This window comes from Triturus cristatus, chromosome 3_2, assembly GCF_964204655.1.
Source record: "Triturus cristatus chromosome 3_2, aTriCri1.1, whole genome shotgun sequence".
Taxonomy (NCBI): domain Eukaryota; kingdom Metazoa; phylum Chordata; class Amphibia; order Caudata; family Salamandridae; genus Triturus; species Triturus cristatus.
The window spans coordinates 680080691-680102578 of NC_140584.1; the positions used below are offsets into that span (position 1 = coordinate 680080691).

At 45.7% G+C, this 21888-nt stretch overlaps 1 protein-coding gene across 1 annotated transcript in view; it reads right to left on the reverse strand.

Annotated features, from left to right (window-relative positions):
* Positions 1-1199: 1199 nt before the first annotated feature.
* Positions 1200-21888, reverse strand: part of ZC3H15 (zinc finger CCCH-type containing 15) — a 235333-nt gene continuing 214644 nt past the window's right edge. Inside the window, exons 9-10 of the mRNA XM_085648699.1 lie at positions 17463-17592; positions 1200-1998 (exon numbers count right to left, since the gene is read on the reverse strand). Of these exons, the coding sequence (XP_085504825.1) occupies positions 1811-1998; positions 17463-17592 (318 nt within the window). The 3' untranslated portion in view covers positions 1200-1810. The remainder of the gene's footprint in view (positions 1999-17462; positions 17593-21888) is intronic.

Genomic DNA, 21888 nt, shown 5'->3' on the forward strand with positions numbered 1-21888 from the left:
ATGGCGTGTCAGTGGCACTGGTAAAGCAGAAAATAGATGCAAGATGCACTGTGATAGACACATTTTTAAATTCAGACAGCATAAACCGAAGGAGTACAGATTTAAAGAGACCAAGACCACACCATACACAAAATTGTTTCCTTTGGCTCAAGTTTTATTTGTGGATAATGCCCTGGCTTGAGACAATATTTCCCATTGGTCTTCAGGAATGCATAGTTGAAAAGACTACTTGTGTTTATGAGCCACACTGGTAAGTTCATGTATGCTGGGTTGTGATGTAGAATCAGCCATTTAATTTGACAGAATTCAGGGTTGACATACTGAAACTTAAAAATTATATATACAAAATGCAAGATCTTATCAAAAGCCAAGGACATTACTTAACACAAGAAGAGTCAGCACCATTGTTGGTCCAGCTTACTCCTATCAAGTGGTGCCGTACTTAAAACTCCCAATCCCTGGGGAGTTAAAGATGAAACTCCTAAGGCTACGGTTCAGCCTGTTTGACACAAGTGAAATCCATTACAACTGGAAATACAAAAGGAGGGGATACAGCCTGCCTCTTTCACAATTATAAATGTGAATCCCTGGCACATCCTATGCTGCTGCCCAGCCTTTTACAATAAACAAACTATTGCTGCCACACTAGTGAAGGCTTCAAATTTGCAATTGTCAATAAGTAATGACAAGGTGCTTTAACTACAACGAAGGTCAATTGCTGTCAGGCTTTGTGAAAATGAAGAAATTAACCAACCTAAAAGATCTGTAATTCCATCAAACCTATATAAGTATACTTTTTTGTATTTGTTTTATAAGTTGTCAAATGCTCATTTTTATATTTTTCTTGAGTACAAGGATGTATACTGAATAGTTTTAACTATCAAAAAAAATTCAGATGTGATTATAAAGTATTTTTGTGAAAACAAAACAGGATTACACACATTGCGGTGTCTGCATACTTACATTCAATTTCAATACACAAGCACTGTAGCAAACTTGGCCGTCAAATGAAAAATTATATATTTTTTTAAATAAAAAATCGGTCTAAAGATGGGAAATAATTGTTCGAGACAAATCAAGATACACGTGGTCTTCAACAAATATGTAGGAACAAAAATAAAGAAAACGAATTGAGTATGTATTAAGACAATAGAACATTTCGGTACCACAGAACAGACTCAAGATAAAACAAGTACAGCTGTTGTAGAATAGATCGTTTTTATTTACAACTCTTTGTTGGCAAAATGTGAAAGGGATGTTTTTTAAATTGTTGAAGTTATTGTATGGTGCTAGGAAAGACGAGCACCTCTATTATTAGCATTCCTTTGTTCAATAGTTCAAAATACTCTAAAATGCAAGCACCCCAAAACAAATCAGGATGAACTGGAACACGCAGTAGTTCCATAAAATTTGATCTACTCTTTAGGTAATCAATCCAACACAATTTTTGCTGAAAGTTCAGTTTCTGTGTGAAGGGGTTTTCAAGTGTCATTGATGATGGTGCTTGGTAACACCTACTGTTCATCTCGAACAGGCCAAGTTCCTATTTTTGATGACAGAGCTGTAAAATCCACACAATTGTCAAATCTTTTTCAGTTTAAGGTACGAAAAATTCGGAAAACATATTGAATGCCAGCATGACAACATACAAGATTAAGAAATAATTAGAAGTCTGTTATATGTTGCTTTGAAAACCATAAATAACCATTTAGGATTTAAGATTTATAGGCGGATTAAATTTCAGTCTGACTTTTTTTTTTTTTTTAACTTGTGTAGGGCGACATTCTCCATTCACATGATTTGCTATAGTTCAGCATTCCTCTAAATCAAGTGTGTTTAATTCTTCCTCTAGCTCATCCAAGTCCTCGCCCGTGAAGAGGTTTTCATCAACAGGAACTGCATCAATGTCACCATTTTCTTGATTCTTGTCCCCATCTTCTGAATCACTTTGCTCCCCATTCTCCAACTCACCCCCTGAAGCTTCACTCAGCTTATTTTCTGAAAAGAAACACAAATCAATGACTTAAGAGCAATCGACATTCCAATCTCAGCCATTAGACAACGAGGATACATATGTGAATTGTTAGAATAGATATTATGCTGGGCATTAGTACTAAACATTCATAAAACATTTTTAAATGTATTTTTGTGCAGGCAACATTTCAACAGAAGCACAGAAACATCTTTCCCCTCTCCACAAAATGTTTACATGTGAAAGATGTGCTGAGGTAGCTTTCTCTATTCTAAAAATTTTGGAAGTGTATTTCCATATTTTGTAATAGTAGGGATGTTATTCTCATTAAATCTGTTTTCTGATAGAGCATCCCTTCAATTTAGGACATTAGTGGAATAACAACAGACTTTTTACAAAACATCTGATATATTCCCAAAAGGTCTGAAAACACGCGGAGGGATTTCAAGACACTGACGCAAATGAAAGTACAGTAATATTTTTTAGAACCCTCCCTCCCCCCTTACATTCTTACATGGATGCATCTTTTGCTAGTACTGTATTTTTTGCGCTTTGTTACAATACAAATCCTCAGTCACAAAATTGCCAGAATTATCTGAAACCTAATGATAGTCCCAGCTACTCACCCATGTGAAAGTGACACTGCTTGCTCGCAGGTCCTCAGCAGAACTCCGACACCTGCACCATTAGAAAATAAATCTGTTTTCTGTGCTACCTGACCAAAAGGCTATTTGGGTTGGGTAAATGTCTGTGGGTAACCTGAAGAGTTTGGCTTGAGGTGGAAGCAAAAGTGCTTAGCACCAAACTCCAGGAACGGCATTACCCAAGTCGAGTTATCAAGAAAGCATGGAAACAAGCACAAAATAATAACAGGGAATGCCTTCTGGAGACCCATGAGAGACTAAAAGAAGAAGACAAGCATTGGCATAGCCAATAGGTCTCGCCTTTGGGACCTTATAAGTGTTTAGCCATGCAACAGTTGATGTTGCACCAAAGATATTGGGCAGCATAACTAAATACTTATAAGGTCCCAAAAGCGAGACCTATTGGCTATGCCAATGCTTGTTTTTATATGGGTGCACATAGAGGCAATGAGGTCGATGTGTTTCAACAATCTAACACCACTTTGTTTTAAAAGGCTCTGCCACAGGTGGCAACACCTGAGAAGTAGAAGAGTTGACAGTTATCGATTTTGCATTGGTAAACTGTGGTGAGTTAATTTTATGTCTTTTTTCCTTTGAAGCTTGTTAATTTTTCATCTCTCTCGCCAACAGTTTGTAAATCCTGTATACACATCACAAATGCCTCTCTTGGGCCATCAATTCGGTTAATTCTTTGCATCGGCAGCATGTATACATTCATCCAAGTGCAAAGGATGGTCTTCAAAATGCACAGAATTCCTGTCTGATCAATATTTATGAGCGAGCATTCCTTCTGCACCCTTGTGACCAGCAGACCTCCATCTCTGCATTTGCAAAGTGACATTTAAAGGATAGAGGTTGCAGGCAGATATGCAAAGTTGTGAAATACACAGTTCTCAATGATGCAGAATTTTAAGCTTAGAACCCTCAAGAACTTTGCAAAGGGAAAAAAGCAGGTAATTTAAGAAAAAGGAAAAGAAGGTGGGAAAAAGGCCGACATCACTAGGGAAAGCATCTCAACTGCTGATGCCCAGTGTCCCGAATACGCCAAGCCTCTCAGCATCTGCAAATCGCTTCGTCCTTGGAGAGGTGGTATTCTGCAATAGAGAATGGATGAGATGTGTCTGTCGAGGTGCCAGCATTGCAGTGTTTCTCTGCTGCAACTCATGGCAAAGGCCTGCTCATCAGCTATTTCCATGCAGTCATATTTCATGCCCACCTTAGAGAAGAGATCTTGCTACAGAAGGCAGAGCAGGTCCCAGGATACTAGTTTCTGGTCCACGGAGGACCTGGCTTGGCAGTTCGGGCTGGACTGTTCCCATGAGGATCAAGGTCAGGACTGGTTTGCATATGGCTGGGTCTGAACTGGGGTGGCATGGTGAGCAAAGCAACAATAGATTTAAGCCAGATCTCCTGACGGGGAGTGAATGTTTGATTTGTTACGCATTCCGTCAATCATTTGTGTGCCTTTTGCTAAATTTTGTATCAAGTGAAATTCAAACTTCTGGGGCCTATAGCGGCAATGCTAATAGGTCACATTGTGAGTGGAATAGTGGTTGGGGCAGATAGTGGATAGTAGGAATGATGCATGCATCCAGAGACTCAAAGCTACCATACACAGGATGCAAGCTGTTTCCTCCGCGGCTGTCAGGAAGCTTTCAATCCTTGAGCAATCACAAGCATTGATACATTTCCATGTGAATCACAAGGAATGGGTGAATGCCGTTTTGCTTCCCAATCTCCTGCAATTCACAAGGAATAGCATTTCGCGTTGCAAAGAACTTTGCAGATCTCATTTTTTTTAATGCCTTGCATTTTTGCTTTTATCTCTTGCAGAGCTTGCCACTTTACACACTGCATACATTGTAACAGTGATAAACAATTCATATATTCGACTCTCTTTTTTGCCCGCTGAAATCTTTACACTCAGGATGAATATGGTCTCACATCTTTTCAGGTGTTTTCTGTACACTCTCTTCTTTCATAGCCTGTATTTTTACTTGTGTCCCTCTTTCTTTTGCTTCTCTAATCAGTATTGCCCTGATCGTGGGTTCCTGCACAGTAGCACACAAAGCATACAATAGGTCCTGTTGCAAACAAGGAAAATGGCTCCTCTGACCGCTGGTGGGGTGGAAAAATGCAGCACTTTTCAGGGTACAAAGGGCTCCTCAGGGACCTGAACCTCAATGCCACTGCACCTGCTGCACCTCAGCGCCACTGCGCCTGCTGCACCAATTATAACTATGCCCCGGTTCTTGCGGCCTTTGTGTTCTGCTATCCTCAAAAAGGTTCAGACAGGACAAACCTATTGTCAAATGCTTATATATAAACAAAGCAACACCAACGACGGACCACGGTTAAGCACTTAAATTCCAAGATTACTTGTATATGTAATAAATTTATAAGTGTGGTGCAACAACTTCCAACATCCGTCGTTGTTGGATGTACAGTGAATCCAAGAATTTTACATAACGGAAGGTGCACTCAAAATAAAGTCCAAATTAATTGAATATGCTACTTACCAGTATGCATCTGTTCTTGGCATGTAGGGCTGCTGACATTCATATCTGTGCATAGATCGCCGCCTAGTGTTGGGTCCGGATGTTTGCACGTTGTTGTCCTGGAAGAGTCTTCGAGGTATCCTGGGATAGGTGACTCCTCCCCTGGACTACAGTGCGCATGGGCATCCTCTCCATCCTCAGATTGTTTTTCGCCATTGTGGCAGTGATGGAGTAGATACAGAAAGTGATGACCATGCTTACAGTAATTCTGAAAGCTGCAGCTGCTACAGGCGCCGGGGAGGAGGGAGGGCGATATGAATGTCAGCAGCCCTACATGCCAAGAACAGATGCATACTGGTAAGTAGCATATTCAGTTCGAGGCATGTGGGCTGCTGAATTCATATCTGTGCATAGAATGTATAGCAGTGCCCTCTATTAGCGGCGGCTACCAGTGCCAGCTGCTGCGGTCTGAAAAAGGGTTTTGAGAACAGCCTGTCCTACAGCTGCCTGCTGTTTTGATTGCACATCTACACAATAGTGTTTGGTAAATGTGTGTGTGGTGGACCAGGTGGCTGCTCTACATATATCATGCAGGGGAATATTTCCTAGAAAAGCCATGGAGGCCCATAACTTACGTGGTGAGTGGGCTCGTGGGGGAATAGTTAATGTGCGTTTTGCCTTTTGATAACAAATTTGAATACACTTAACTATCCATCTGGCTATCCCTGCTTTGGAGATGGCGTTACCTTTGTGGTGTGGGGCAAAGGCAACGAACAGTTGTTTTGTCTTCCTAAAGGGTTTAGTCCTGTTGATGTAGTACATGAGGGCCCTCCTTACATCTAGTGTATGGAGTGCTCTTTCCGCGACAGTTTGTGGGTTTTGGAAGAAAACGGGCAGTTCAATAGTTTGATTCATGTGGAACTGCGATATTACCTTGGGCATGAATTTGGGGTTGGTACGTAGTACGACCCTGTTGGCGTGAACCTGTATAAATGGCTCTTGAACTGTTAGTGCCTGGAGTTCACTAACTCTTCTTAAAGAAGTGATCGCTACCAGGAAAGCTACTTTCCAGGTGAGGAATTGAATCTCGCATGAGTGGAGAGGTTCAAAGGGTGGACCCATCAGGCGTGTGAGGACCAGGTTGAGGTTCCACATTGGCGCCCGGTGGGTGGCTTGGTGGAATGACTCGTTTGAGTCCTTCCAAGAATGCTTTGATGGCAGGCACTCTGAATAGTGAGAGGTGCTGCCTGGTTTGCAGATAGGCTGATATTGCGGTCAAATGGACACGTATAGAGGTGTACGCCAGATTGCATCGGTATAGGTGTAAGAGGTAACAAATGATGTTTTGGATGGATGCGTCCAGCGGGTTAATGTCATTATTACTGCAATAAATGACGAACCTTTTCCATTTGGCTGCATAGCAAGCTCTTGTAGTGGGTCTCCTGGCCTCCTTGATGATGTCCATACAGTCAGGTGGCAGGTTGAGGTAGCCAAACTCTAGGACTTCAGGAGCCAGATTGCCAGGTTCAGCTGTTGCGGATCTGGGTGCTGAATCTCTCCATGGTTCTGCGTCAAATGCGCGGGTTTGATCCGCAGCCTTTGATGCGGCACCACGGAAAGTTCGAGGAAGGTGGTGTACCATGGCTGGCGTGCCCACGTAGGAGCAACTAGGACGAGTGTCAGGGAGTGTTGTCTGAGTTTGCGAGCCGCCAGCGGTATCAACGGGGCTGGGGGAAAAGCGTACGCAAATCTGCCGGACCAGTTCATCCATATCGCATTGCCCTGCGACTGCGGATGTGGGAACCTGGCGGCAAAGCTTTGGCATTTTGCGTTTTCGCTTGTGGCGAAGAGGTCTATCTCTGGATGACCCCACTGCTGGAAGTACGGTTGGAGTACTGAAGGGTGTAGCTCCCACTCGTGCATCTGGTGGCTGTGTCTGCTGAGCAGATCCGCCATCTGGTTGTCCTTGCCCGGGAGGTGCTCTGCCATGAGGAACATGTTCCTCTGAATGGCCCACTTCCACATGCTCTGAGCCAGATGAGACAACTGTGGAGAGTGTGTTCCTCCCTGCTTCTGTATGTAGTACATGGCAGTCATGTTGTCCGTCCGGATCAACACGACTTTGTTGCACAGAATGCCTTCATGGCCAGGAAGATTGCCATCAGTTCCAGAAGGTTGATGTGCATCTTCTTCTGTTGTGTCGTCCATAGTCCCTGCACTGTGTAGTGGAGTACATGAGCTCCCCATCCCTGGAGAGACGCGTCCGCTGTCAGTACTATTTGTGGAACAGGCTCTTGGAACGGTCGGCCCTTGCAAAGGTTTTGTGGATTCCACCAATGCAGAGAGTTGTATGCCCGACCGCTCACCAACACTAGGTCTTTCAACTGTCCTTGAGCCTGATTCCACTGACGTGCTAAGCACTCCTGAAGCGGGCGCATATGCAATCTCGCGTGTGGGACTATGAAAATGCAGGAGGCCATCATGCCTATCAACTGCATGAACACTCGCGCTGGAAGTGAGTGTTGGGGTTTGAACCTGGAGATCAGCATTTGCATGCTGATGATCCTCACTAAATTTGGCTGAGCTGTGGCCGCCAGAGTGTCTATAGTCGCACCTAGGTACTGTTGTACGTGTGCGGGCTGGAGATGGGATTTCGGGTAATTTAGTGAGAATCCCAGACTGTGAAGGAGGTGAATGGTGCGGGACATGTGGTTGGCACATTGCTGGGCTGATTGTGCTTGAACGAGCCAGTCGTCCAGGTAGGGGTAGACGTGTACGTGCTGCCTCCGTAGATGTGCCGCCACAGTAGCTAGGCACTTCGTGAAAACCCTGGGTGCTGTTGTCACGCCGAAGGGAATGACTTTGAATTGGTAGTGCTGCCCCTGAACAGTGAACCTGAGGTATTTTTTGTGTGAGGGGTGAATGGGTATGTGGAAATACGCATCCTTGAGGTCCAGCGTGGCTAGGAAGTCTCCCCGCTTGAGAAGCGGAAGGACTTGCTGGAGAGTGAGCATGTGAAAGCGCTCGGAAAGAATGTACCGGTTCAGGGGTCTTAGGTCTAATATAGGTCTGAGTGACCCGTCCTTTTTCGGTATTAAAAAGTAGAGGGAGTACACTCCCGTACCCTGCTCGTGGACGGGTACGACCTCTATAGCGCCTTTTAGAAGCATACTTTTCACCTCCTGCTGTAAGAGCGTTAAGTGCTCTGAGGACATAGGACGGTTTCTTGGAGGTATTGTGGGCGGAGTGGAGGTTAGCTCTAGACAGTAACCGTATTTGACAATATCTTTGACCCACCTGTCCGTGGTGATGGAGTTCCACGTGGACAGGAACCTTTGTAGCCTTCCCCCGACAGGTGTTATGTGGTCGGGAGGAAGGGAGAGGGCGTCACTGCTTGTTCTTGGGGGAGGACCTGGTGTTGCCGTAGCCGCGTCCTCTTCCCTTTGTACTGGAGCCACGATATCCACCCCGGGTGTTTTTATCGTAGGTGGTTTGTGTATTGCCCTTGTTGTATGTCTGCTGTGACCCCTGTCCTCTACCTGCTCCTCTATTTCCGGGGCGACGAAAGGAGCTGCTCCGAAAGGACTGAGTCTGGAGAGCCCCCATGGACTTTGCGGTGTCCGTGTCCTTTTTTATTTTCTCAAGGGTGGTGTCAACCTCCGGTCCGAATAAATAGTCGGGGTTGACAGGCTGGTTGAGTATATTATTTTGCACCTCAGGTTTGAATCCGGAGATTCGCAACCAGGCATGTCGTCGCAGCATGACGCTTGTGTTTATGGCCCTGGCAGCCGTGTCTGCGGCATCTAGTGCACACTTGATGGAAGCATTTGTGAGTAGCTGTCCCTCTCTGATAAGAATTTCTGCACCTTCTTTGAACTGGTCAGGGAGATGTTGGAGTAGTTGCTCCAATGTGTCATAGTGCGCTCTATCGTAGCGAGCGAGGAGCGCTTGAGTGTTGGCTATGCGCCATATGTTGGCAGCCTGGGCGGCAACTCGCTTGCCAGAGGTCTCTAACACCTTGGACTCTTTGTCCGGGGGAGGAGCGTCACCTGTCGTTTGCGAGTGTGCCCTCTTGCGAGCATTCGCTACGACAATGGAGACTAGTGGTAATTGGCCTCTGATGTAAGTAGGGTCCCCAGGCGCCGATCTGTATTTCTTATCGATCCTGGGGTTTATCACCCGTGCCCTGGTGGGTTCTTTGAAGATGTCCTTGGCTGGTTTGAGGACCCCTTTTAACATGGGCAGAGTTTTTACATGCCTTTCTGAGGATGCGAAGGTGTCCATAAGAAAGTCGTCCTCGACGGTGTCAGAGTGAAGCTGCACTCCATGATTATTCGCAGCACGTTCAATAAGAGCGTTGAACGCTGCAGTGTCCTCTGTGGGAGATGTTTTCGCCCCATAGAGTTGTGGGTCCTGTGCATCTAGAGGTGCACCTGGGTCTACAGGGTCGCCCCAAGTTTGATCAGGGTCCTGTTGGTCATCAGGGTCTATGTCTCCGTGGTAGGGGACTTGGTCACCCATGTAGTCCTCCAACGCATCCGTGTCGGAGTGTGTGGGAGAGAATGATTGTGGATCCTGGTAGGGCGAGTGGAAAGATTCGCAAAGGACAGGTTCTGAGTCCACAGGCAGCTTTCTTTTTAGGTGGCTCCGAAGTTATCCTCCGTTCGTGGATAACCATCCTGCCGGTGTTGGCGTCGATGAGATGTGACGGAGACGTCTCAACAGGTGTAATCGTGGTGTGGGTGACCCGTGTCCTGAGTTGGAACATTTTTGGGACCGTGGATGGAGGCAGGCCAAAAGTAATGTTGGCTGGCGCCGAAGAGGCTGCTGGAGCTTTTATTGGGCCGGAGCCCGACGTGTCCTGGAGGACCGTTTTGGTTTTGCTGCTTTGTGCCGCAACAGGTCGCACTTGGAGCGCCTTTGAGGCTTTAGCGCCGACCAGGTCTGTAGAGGCGGCCGCGGACTTTTTCGGCGCCGGTGGGTCATCGAGTCGAGGGGCGGGAATGGCCGTCGACGTCTTCGATGCTTGAGGCTTTGGTGTTGCCGTGGAAGCGATGTGAGACGCAGCAGGCAGTGTGACCTTTGGTGTCGGAGTCGATGGCGTCGGCGCCGGGAGCCGAGCAGGTTTGGTGGCACTGAAGGCCTTTTTCCGTATGCCGACTCCGACGTCGGCCGCTTCAAGCTCGGCACCGAAGTCTCGCTTGGTGCGCTCGGTGCCGACGCGTTTCGCTGGCGTCGAAGGTGTGGAAGGCCTCGATCCGACCAGCGCCACTTTTGGTTTCGGTTTCAATTGAACCAGTGCAGCTTTCGGTTTCGGTTTGGAAGAAGGGAAACCAGCCGGTTTAGGTAATAATGGCTGCCGCTGAATGTCCGAGGCCGGGCCCGAGGGCGGGGCCGAAGAACTGCGGGATAGGTCTCGGGTAAGGCCCGAAGGCGATCCCTCGACCGGAGCCATAGACTGTGGCACTGGGCTCTCTTCAGTCTGAACGGGTAGGCCTTGCTCGTCATTGGAGCTACTCTCTTCGGCCCCTAAGGCCTCATCGTAGTCTCCTACCTCGGTGTCGTCTTCATCTCTGCGAAAGAGTGATTCGTCGACGTCGTCCGATCCGGAGTCATGTTCGGAAACGGGACTGGAGGGTAGGATCTCCAATTCTTCGACATCTTCGGTCTCGGCGTTGAAGATGTCTGCCGGGGCCGGTGCCGCGTGCTGCGCTTCGAGTCTCGCCGCTCGTCGATTCCGTAGAGTCTTCTTGGAACGGAACCGGGCACAGGCCATGCATGTAGATTCGTCGTGATCCGGCGAAAGGCATTTGTTGCACACCGGATGGACGTCGATGTGGGGATATTTCGCATTGCATACCGGACACCTCTTGAATGGTGTCCTCGATTCCATCGTCGATGTCGTCGATGGGCAGGTAAGATGCGAAAAGTCGGTTCTGAAAGTTAGTAAGCTAACAAAGGTAGTATCGAAACCGATCGAGAAAACAGTACCGACGCGAACTAAAGGCCTTTTGGCCTCGACAAAGTTTTTCCTAACTTGAGTTAAGATAGCACATCCGAACCCAATGGCGGAAAAAAACAATCTGAGGATGGAGAGGATGCCCATGCGTACTGTAGTCCAGGGGAGGAGTCACCTATCCCAGGATACCTCGAAGACTCTTCCAGGACAACAACGTGCAAACATCCAGACCCAACACTAGGCGGCGATCTATGCACAGATATGAATTCAGCAGCCCACATGCCTCGAACACATATATTCCGAAATATGTTTATCTTCCTTTATTGTTAGAGACAGCCAAAGTGTTTCGTTCCCTTAGCACAGGAACTTCTTCAGGGCGTATTGTTAGTAAGATGAATATAGAACCCTTCCATAAGATTTAATATGAGGCAAGCTGTTCAGAACTCAGTGTGGCATATCAAATATTGAGAATGTCATCTTCAAATACGAAGGTGTAGGTGTTGCCCCACAGGGGAACTTGAAGATGTTTAAGGGGAAGTAGTCCCTCAGATGAATAAAAGTCCATATAAGACTATAAAGTCTCCGAATCCAAATATGACGGGCGGCGTGATAACCGGCAGCAACACGGAACAGCTGTATATTCATCTTACTACCAATACGCCCTGAAGAAGTTCCTGTGCTAAGGGAACGAAACGCGTTGGCTGTCTGCTGTCTCTAAAAATAAAGGAAGATAAACATATTTCGGAATATATGTATTAATTTGGACTTTATTTTGAGTGCACCTTCCGTTATGTAAAAAACTATTGTCAAATGCTTTATGAGAACATAAGCTTTCAGAGTTGTTGATATTTATCAGTTCACCAACTAATATGTATGTATTGTACATGGGTCACCCTTTTAGTCATACTTTGCCATTAAAAAGCATTGCATCAACAGGCAGGATAGGCATGAAGTAAAATTGCTGGAAAGACTGAGAAAGGTCCCACTCCCAAAGTGCTTAGGAGACACTTCTTCTAGTCCTACTTCGATTGAAGCTAGCCCCCCTCCTTCCTTGAGTTCAAGTGGTATTTACCCTCCATTCACTCTAAAATCTTCTCTTTCTCTATTACTACTGAATGCTGGCTCATCAATGTGCTGTATGTACATTAGTACCTAGAAGCAATGGAGTCTCAGCAAGACAACATTCATAAAAAACAATCAATGCCCACAGTCCTTGGAACAAACCAACAGAAATTCAATCCCAAACAAAAATGATGGGTCTCATCTCTGATTGACTAGATTGAAACTAAACGTATCCCATGATCACTGCCTTGTATCATCAGTCTGCACTCCTGAACATTATCACTGTAAAACATCCGGAGTCTCTGGATGCGCAGATCCACCTGGGAGCGCAGATCCTGGACATTTACACCTACCACTAGCCATTTCGTTCTCCACTTGCCAGTTTGTGATTCTTAAATTAAAAAAAAAAATCCAAGGTTTGCAAACAATCAGCTAGTGTTAGAAAATAACTTCTATCCATTCGCACTTGTTTCTGAAAACGGTGTAATCCCCGATTTAGTATTCCTGAGTTAAAGGAGATGCAGGAATAACAAATTGCCTGAGTTTCCTACCCGAAAGCTAAGAGCTTGTGAAATTTCTGGTTGGGAAATAACTGAAAAAAGGAAATTTGCTGAGGTGATTGGGTGCGGTATCCAATTCCTGTGGTAATTCCCCACTTACCTAATGGTGTGAATGGATAGCCTCCAAGTCACACACGTTTGTATGCTTGCAGTTTACATCTCAACTGTAATGTCAGCAACATATTGGTCACAACAGGAGAGTTTAATGCAAGATTGTTTGTCGTAGAGACAGATCAACACAGAGAGGTTCTAGTCTCCAAAAAAGCCATAGAGTTAAGGTGTTGTCTCTCTCAGGGCACCACAAAATGTCATGGCTGTGTTGCTTGGACGCCCGTGGTGTTCATCCATAATCACTAGCGAACTGTGGCAAGAGGTGGGGGTGTGGCAGAGGGTGGTGGAAAATTGGTGCCGCTTGCCATTTCTAACAAGCATCGCGGCACCTACTCTTTACTTATAACATTAAAAGTAAAGCGCGGGTGCCGAGATTATCCCAAAAATAAAGAAACTGGAAGAAAAAAAAAAATCTTCTATTTCTTTACTTTTGGTATAATCGCGGCACCATTTTACTTTTAATGTTATAAGTAAAGCGCGGTTGCCGCGATTATACCAAAAGTAAAGAAAACAAGCGGCACTGAAATGTTGTGATCGATATTGTCAACAACTAGCACCACAGAGGAGCGGGGGGGGGGGGGAGGGGTGGAGGGGGAGGGACCTCTGCAGCGACAGCAAGGCGCGTGCTAGCCACTGTCGGAAATGGGTGTAGCAAAGGCGGGACATGGGCCCGCCTTTGCCCAATCGCGTGCCTTTTTTTTGTAAAAAAAAGTTATAAATAAAAAGGAAAAACACGCGAAAGCCAATGCCCGACGGCGAAAGCTGATCACACTTACGAGCGTGTGGTCAACTTTCAAAACCCCATACAAAAGGGCTCTCGCTGCGCGAGCCCTAAAAAAACATATCTTTGTGACAACATTCAGCACAGCTTCCATTTGTGGCACGAAAATAGTAAAAAAGGACTGGGGTATCCTAAATTCAGGGGGTTTGACGCTACACACACACACACACCAAGGTTCAAATTTAAGAAGAGTGCAAGCCCGATAGATACCTTGGTAAATACAAGACCAACTTCAAAAAGACCTAGAAGTGAACCAAGTCTGTGGGGCCTACCGCCAGTAGTGGGACATTATGCATGTGGAGCATGCAAAGCTTGCCTATTGACTAACAATGTGAAAATGGTTGATCAAGGACTAAGGTTCCCATGGAATCTTAATACAAATACTAACTGCAATACAGAGAATGTGGTTTATTTGATTAAGTGCTCCTGTAACTACCCTCTTGTAAGCAGGACTACAAGACAGGCAAAAACTAGGATTCTTGAAGACATGAGCAATATATGATGTAAAAAGACCATAACTAGGCTAAAAAAACATTTCTTTGAGAAAAAGCATACATAAAGGGATATAAATCGGGTGGCTATTGATAAACCTTTTATTCCGAGTGTTACAGATATAAAATCATTGTTTAAACGTGAACAAAGATGGGTATATAGGCTAAAGAGTGATAAAAGGGGACGGAATGACGCGATTCCCTGGCACCACCTGAATAGTCTGGAACAATCTCCCCTTATAGAGAAGGAGAGTAATAATCAAGATATCCTACATCCATTACTAACAGTAATATAGACGAGGTGAGCAGAATAGAAAACTGTACAGGAGTTCTATTCCCATATCTGTACACCTGATAGAGATCCAGACATTGAGTCTCGGTATGTACTCCATGAAAAACCTGTAGAGCAATAACACCATCAATGTGACTGATGAATAGTGGTGAACACTATGACAGGCAATATAAAATACGTACAAACACCTTACCACTTAAAGGTGTATGAGGAGGATAACCTAAATGGTAACTCTATGCCAAAGAATTAAACTGCATTAGATGTATACAGTATGGATATGAAGGGAGGTTATACACATTCAAAAACTGATTACATACCTCAGATATGAGGATATAGACCGTTGAGGAGTACCCCACTTGGTATGGAGCATGGGATAAGAATCATGTTTGAGGTCCCTACCGACTAAAGTTTTGATGTAAAGGAGAACTGGAATATTTGATTTGGATAAGGTACACAGTATTAATATACTGACGGGTTACACACAACACCTTTCCAAAATGGCACAGAATAAGAATCACGTTTGAGGTACCTACCAACTAAAGTTTTAATGTAAAGGAATATTAGATTTGGATGAGGCACACAGTATTAATATACCGACACAACACCTTTCCAATAAGGTGAGGACGAAATTCTCTGAAGAGCGTCACCACTGAGATGATCATGTGACCGGAATTACGCTAAGGATCCTTGTCGTAAGGATGTGTAGGTCATGTGATTGCAAATGACAGTAATGACCCAGAGAAACACGGCCGGAGGGTACAGAGTGGACCGAATAGGCGTCGATCGGACCTTGAAGTAGTGAGTACGGGACGATGGGGAAATAATTTGGAGGGTTATACATTCCGGTATTATACATAAACTGAGTATAGCCGATAGTTGGGATACGGATACAAGGCTTTTAAAGAAGTTGGGCTTTGGAAATGCACACTGGAGAGGAGAGTTGTGCGCTATCAACATAGCAAAGATATACTATGTTTTATCACAGAAATTATACACATAATGGAAATGTGAACAATCAAGGAGGATGCAAACTAAAAAATATGTTCCTCCTTACGCAGAGTGTGACTATAGGACTATGTTCCACTCTCACCCAGTTTAGAGTGGAACATATGAAACTCGTGTAAGAACTCACTTATGGCTTTTTGATATATACACAATAAAAATACTTAATCTCTTTTTAAACTATAAAGCGTGAGGTGTATCACTGCTCCTACATGGGGCTGGTGACATGCGAGTGATGAGTGAGGGCCATGCACTTGGTGAATATCCAAGGTGCAGACTTCAGACCGAAGGGAAGGACCTTGAATTGGTAATGAGTACCAGCTACCATGAAATGAAGATATTTGCGGTGTTTGGGATAGATGGGATTATAGCAATGAGCGTATTCCAGGTCTAAAGATGTCTTGAAGTATCCGCTAATGAGCCGATGGAGAATGTCGCAGAGCGTTATCATCCCGAAGGATTGCTTGCAGCTGTATTTGTTGAGCTTCCCGAGATCTAGGATAGGTCTTCATTCCCTTGATTTCTTGCGGATGAGGAAAAAACGGGAGTAGAACCCTTTTCCCTACTGAGCACGTGGGACCTTCTCTATTGTTCCTTTGGAGACCTTCCTTCCTCAGTAAGTGAGTCTCTTTGGCGGGAGTAGTTGGTGGTCGTTCTGTAAACTCCAGGATATGCCGCGCCACACAAGAGAAAGTTATGAAGCTCGTGGGTGTCCCAAGAAATATCACAGAGCCTGGGGGAAGTGGTGGTGGTGGTGGTGGGGGGGGGGGGGGGGGGGGGGGGGGGAAATTTAGTCATAAGGGGATTGTCTATTTTTAAGTAATTGCGTTTTAATGTCTGTAAGATGGGTTGCGCAAATTCCTATATGTAATCCTGGATTTTCATGGGGTACTACTGAATGGCTGGTGTATTCCTTCTGTAAATCAATAAAAAGGTGTTTATCAAAAAAAACCTCCAGGGTATGCCAGAGGCGGGGTGAGAGGATGTCGCAGCTTGTACCTAGAGAAGGTCGTGGTTTGCAATCGGAGTCACAGCTTTGAGGAGGTAGTCTTCCGCGAGGCCCTTATTTGGAGAAACCAGCCGTAGAGGATTGCAGATAAGATTGCTGCTCTTAATGTCCTGTATGGTGGCTGGTATGACTGACATGGCTGTGAGCGCTGGTATCCGTCCCTATATGAAGGGAATCCACGCCCACATGCTCCTCTAAAAGTCCCCCTGTGCTACTGGAAAGTGCCTAGAAATTTAGCAGTATCAGTGTCCTTCTCAATGGCAAGGAGAGCATCACTGATCTGCTTGCCAAATAGCGTGTCCCCGTCGTAAGCCATGTCCAATATTTTGGACTGACCTCAGGTCACAATGAGTCCACCTGTAGCCATCCTTGGAATCCTAGGACAGCTGCGCCGGCTAACTGTCAGAAGACTGTGGAGGGGAGGTCCATGGCGTAGTCTATAATTTCCAACAGTGTGTGTTCGCTCTCCAACATGATCTTCCTTGCTTCAGTTAGTCTATCCTCAGGAATGAGGTAGATGATGGCACCACATCCGACGGTAGTAGCGACCTAGAATGGCGAGGGAGTTGGCTGCACGCACCTTAATTGCAGACATGGTTGAAAAGCTCTTTCAAATGTTATCAAGTCGGTGCCCCTCCTTGTCAGGTGGCACGGAGATGGGAGTAGACAGGTTTTTAAGTGTCCCTTGCACCGCCTGAGAGATCAGAGTCAGGCTTGGGGTGTCCTGCCAAGCATCATGGGGAGTCCTCAGGTCCTCTGTACTTTTAGTTGATGCGTGGAAGTACAGCTGCATCAGTGGCAGGGTTTTTCATGACCTTTTCTTCCTCCTGCCAAAAATATTCCACGATCAGTATAGAGCGTACCAATCTTCTGGCCTGTTCTTTGCAATTGTAGCTGCATGTAGTTCTGCCTGTATTCTTCTGCTAAACATTTCAGACTTGTACTAACCCCTTTGAGCAGACAAAGTGCTTCTTTACTCTTTTTCCACTTTTTAGGATACAACCCAGTAAAAGATCTTAAATTCAACTACGCTCATTGTTACAAAAATAACAAACAATAAATATGTGACTATTGAAATTACCGTTGTTGCCAGTTGTTGGACCATATGTGCTGAACCTCTCCAGACTTGCCACTGTAATACCCATATCATCCACATCCTTTGGTACAAATCTGCTTATATCAATGTCCTTGATGTCATCTGAACTTTCAACCTTCAAAATACAAAAGTAATTTTATAACAAATTTCAACAGCAACATCATTGCAATGCATTTTGACAACATATTAAACAGTATATACTCTACGTAAAAGAAAATAGGAAGATGGAAAAATTTAAAGATAACAGCAGCCTTTATTTACTTCTTGTAAATTTTCAATTCAATATCAGGACTTCTAAATACGCGTCTTCTACTGGCTAGCAGAAAAGACTGCATGCAGTCCCGCTAACACAGCAGCCATTAGAAATCAGTAAATATACATTTTCACACCCGTACAGATAAGGACAATTTTTAAAAATGTATAATGTAAATGATTAGAGAGTGAAACCCTCTTTCACTAATGACTATTTTTTTACTGGACAGTGGAGAATGTATTGTAGGTGAAAGCAGTAAGAAAAGCTAAACTTAAATTAGCAGAGGAATAAATGCCTTTGAATGGAATGACCAATAATAATAATGGCCCATCACCCAGAATATATAACTGGCCATTAGCATGTAGGTCAAATTAAGCACACTTCATCTGTATCTAGAATAAATGATATCATACCACAATAGAAAAACGTTGCTTACCTGCAATAAGTTGGTAATTTCTTTTCAAAACGCAGAACTCTGAATCTTCTCATGAACAGTCCATGCTGGGACTGTCTTTCAATAATCTTTCCATAATCTAGCCCAACTAAATTTAAAATGCACAGGTTGCTAAAACTGGTTTTATCTGCAAATGGGGCTGTTCAGAAGGCTCAGTTCTGTTTGCGACAGAGCAGCTTTTTGCCAGAGTCACTGGCAGTTTGAGACTTCTATAGAGATAAGACCCAGGTCAATAAGGTGTTACTGGGCTCGGATTGTTACAAGAGCCTTTTGCTTCTGGTGTTATGGGGCGTATTCTTACTGTCCAACCCAAAGCTGAGCGCTAAATACATCCCCTTTAGATCTTGAATCTTGATAGCACAGTCAAAAAATTAGCAATTCAGGGCTTAAGAGAGTTGGTGTGGGGTAGAAACTCATGAAGCATTTAACAACAATTAACAAAGCCAATGAACAAAGACCCAGACTAAGGAACTCTTAAAGCTGGGGTTGTAACAGAATTGTCTTTTCTATGCAGTCACCACACCCTTTTTTGGACTCTACTTCTACTGGTATTATGGCACTGTGCACTGTGACAAAGCTACTCAGTGCAACAGTGCACATGCTCTAGCTTTAAAATGGCACTGTCAAAGTTGACTTCACCAAACTGGTCTATTTAATGGAATATGCTACATACTAGTATGCATATGTTCTTGGCATGTAGAGCTGCAGATCTACACTGTTAGACCTGTCAGCCCTTTGGGTGGTCCCTCCTCATCATTATTTATTTTGTCCCACTTTTGCCTCAAACCCTGTTAGAATTTTTCCTTTTTGGGAACCACCAGACTTTTTCGTATTGATGCAGATTCAGGGAGCCATTTTAGCTACCCCTGGAACTTCTGTCTGAGGGCCTGGAGCACAAAATGGTGGCCACCTGTGACATCATCAGAACCCACTGGAACCTACCAGAACCTTCTGCAACATTCTGGAACCCTGTGACAGTTGGAGGCGGTTTAGAATGTTGGGAAGCTAAGCCAGAGTTGACAGTTGGAGCTGGCAGTTGGCACCTGACTGGTGAGGAGAGAGCAGCAGAAACCTGAAGGAGGAAGGAGTGAGGCAGCAGGGGTGGAAACTTGTGCCTGGAGTGGGGTCCATAAACCCACCCTTGATACTAGTCCCTACTGACTGAGCCCAGCCTGGAGCCCTGTGTGGGGAAAAAGCAAGAAAAACCATCTTAAGGACCTGGACAGCAGGAACAGGCCTTAGCAGTAAAGAAAAGCAAGAATCTGACCTGTTTATTGGTTTCCCTGGAGTCCGACGTCGAGAAGCCCGAGACCTGGAGCCCGAGGTGGAGAAGCGGCGCTGACTGAAAAGCAGACGTCGTACCCGGAGCCGCCAGAGGTCGAGAGAGGGCGCCGACGGAGGTCGTGGAGAGTACCAGAGGTCGAGGAGGAAGACACCGGAGGTCAAGTGAGCGGCGTCGACGGGGGAGTGAAGTCCGCCCTCCGGAGTCGCCGGAGACCGAGGTGAAGCGTGCCGGAGGTCGGGAGTGGAGATCGCACTCCGGAGTCGCCGGAACCTGAAGAGAATCGTGCCGGAGGTCGGGAGTGGAGGTCGCACTCCGGAGCCGGCGGAAGTCGACATCGAGCCGAGGCCGCCGACATCGAACCGGAGCCGCCTATCGACGTCGTCAAGAACTGACATTGCGCCGAGGCCGCCGACATCGAACCGGAGCCGCCTCACGGCGTCGACACGACTCCAGCGGCGTCGGAGCTTCATAAAAAGGGCAGTAAGTGGAATAAAGGGCGCCTAAGGCCCTGTGGAGCTCTAAGAGACCATCCTAAGGGATAAAGAGGTGTTAGAACCAGCCTGGAAGTGCCAGGGGTGGACTGAGACTGATACAGTGACCTGTGTGAGGCGTGGTGTAGTTTGGGAGAGCCAGATTCCTAGATTACCCTTGATCTACCTCAGGTTTAGCCTCAGCCTTACCCAAGCTAGGTGAGACACCCACAGGCCATCCACCTAACCACAAGCTGTGACTGGGCCAAATCAGCCCATAGTATTTTAAATGTGATCTGATTCTACAAATGTCATGGTTGGCTGATATTATTTATTGAGGGTACTGTATTTATTGTATTTATCTAAGTTATTCCTGTAATGTATTTATTGTCCTGAGCTAACTTATCCCTGTACAGTATTTATTCCCTCACAGTATTTATTTGACCTGATCCTATTTATTGCACTTGTAAAGTGTTACTATTTATTTGACCTGCACTTTTTAAGGAGAAGCTTGTGTACTGTGATTGTATTATTATTTATTCAATCAGCAACTAAGAGAAAAGAAGATAAACACAGAGATATTTTCATAATTTTTAAGGTGTAGTGTCGTTTTTGGAACGGATGCACGCATGGTTATTGTGTGGGTATGACGTATGCTGAACACGGTGCCTTCCTTACCGCTCGAGCCAAGCTACCACAGCGTGTCTGGGAGAACACCACCACCACCCTTCCGGTGTGGGAGAGGGTTTTTCCAACATGATTGGTGGCAGCGGCGGGATTGAGCTGTGCCTACGCATACTCGACAATAACTGTGGGTAGTCCATAGGCCTACACCTGGAGTTCTCAAAGCGGCCTTCCTAATTGTGAGCTTTTGTTTTTTCCAAATTTACTCTGGTGGTGGGAGGAGGTATTATATAAGGTACCCCCCTGCATTGCTTCTGTCAAAACCTGTCTTCTGTTCTGAGTGGGCAAAATGGAATTTGTCTTAGAAAATGTGGAAAGTTATACTGTGGCCCAACTCAGAGAGTTCTGTCAGAGAGAGGGGGTGTACTGTCCCCCAGGTGCCAAGAAGGCTGAATTACAAACCAGCTTAAGGGCTTGGTGGGAGGCACGACGAGAGAGTAAGGCTGAGCAGGAAGACAGGGATGGAGAGCCTGACAGCGAGGGGGCTGGGATGTACCAACCTGAGGTAGGGAACCTAGTAGAGGGGCCCAGAACCATTTCCAGGAAGGGCAGCAGTGCCTCTAGCGGTGGCTTGTCTGAAGTGGAGTTAACAGAACGGAGGGAGAAAAGACAGCTCACATGGGACTTAGCAAGGCTGGAGAAAGAGAAGGAGGAACAGAGGATGGCTCATGAGCTAAGGCTGAAAGAGATAGATGTTCAGATCCTAAGAGTCGGGGCACACACTGTTCCTAATGGTGGCAGCAAAGACCAAGAAAGAGAGTTCACTAGGGAACCCAAACCCTACCTGCCAAAGGACATAGTAGCTAGCTATGGAGTGGGCGACGATATTGCCAAGTGGCTAGCGGCCTATGAGGTCTCGTTAAGGGCCCATGGAGTTCCAGAGAAGTACTGGGGAGGGGGATTGTACAGGTACATGCCTCCAGCTGGTAGGGATGCTTTATTGGCCCTCGAGGAGGATGAGCAGACCCACTACCCCACCATGAAGGTGGCGCTCATAAGAAAGTTTGGACTAACACCCGAAAAGTACAGACAGAAGTTCCGGGGTAGTCACAAACTGGGCACACAGAATTGGGTGGACTTCCTGGACTATGCAAAGAAGGCACTAGAGGGTTGGATTCAGGGCAGTGAAGTGAGGAACTACGAGGGGTTGTTTGATTTAGTACTGAAGGAACACCTCCTCGAAAAATGTTTCCCTGAACTGCGTCAACACCTGGTGGATAGCAAGCTGACCAATCCCCGGAAGCTTGCTGAGGAGGCGGACATTT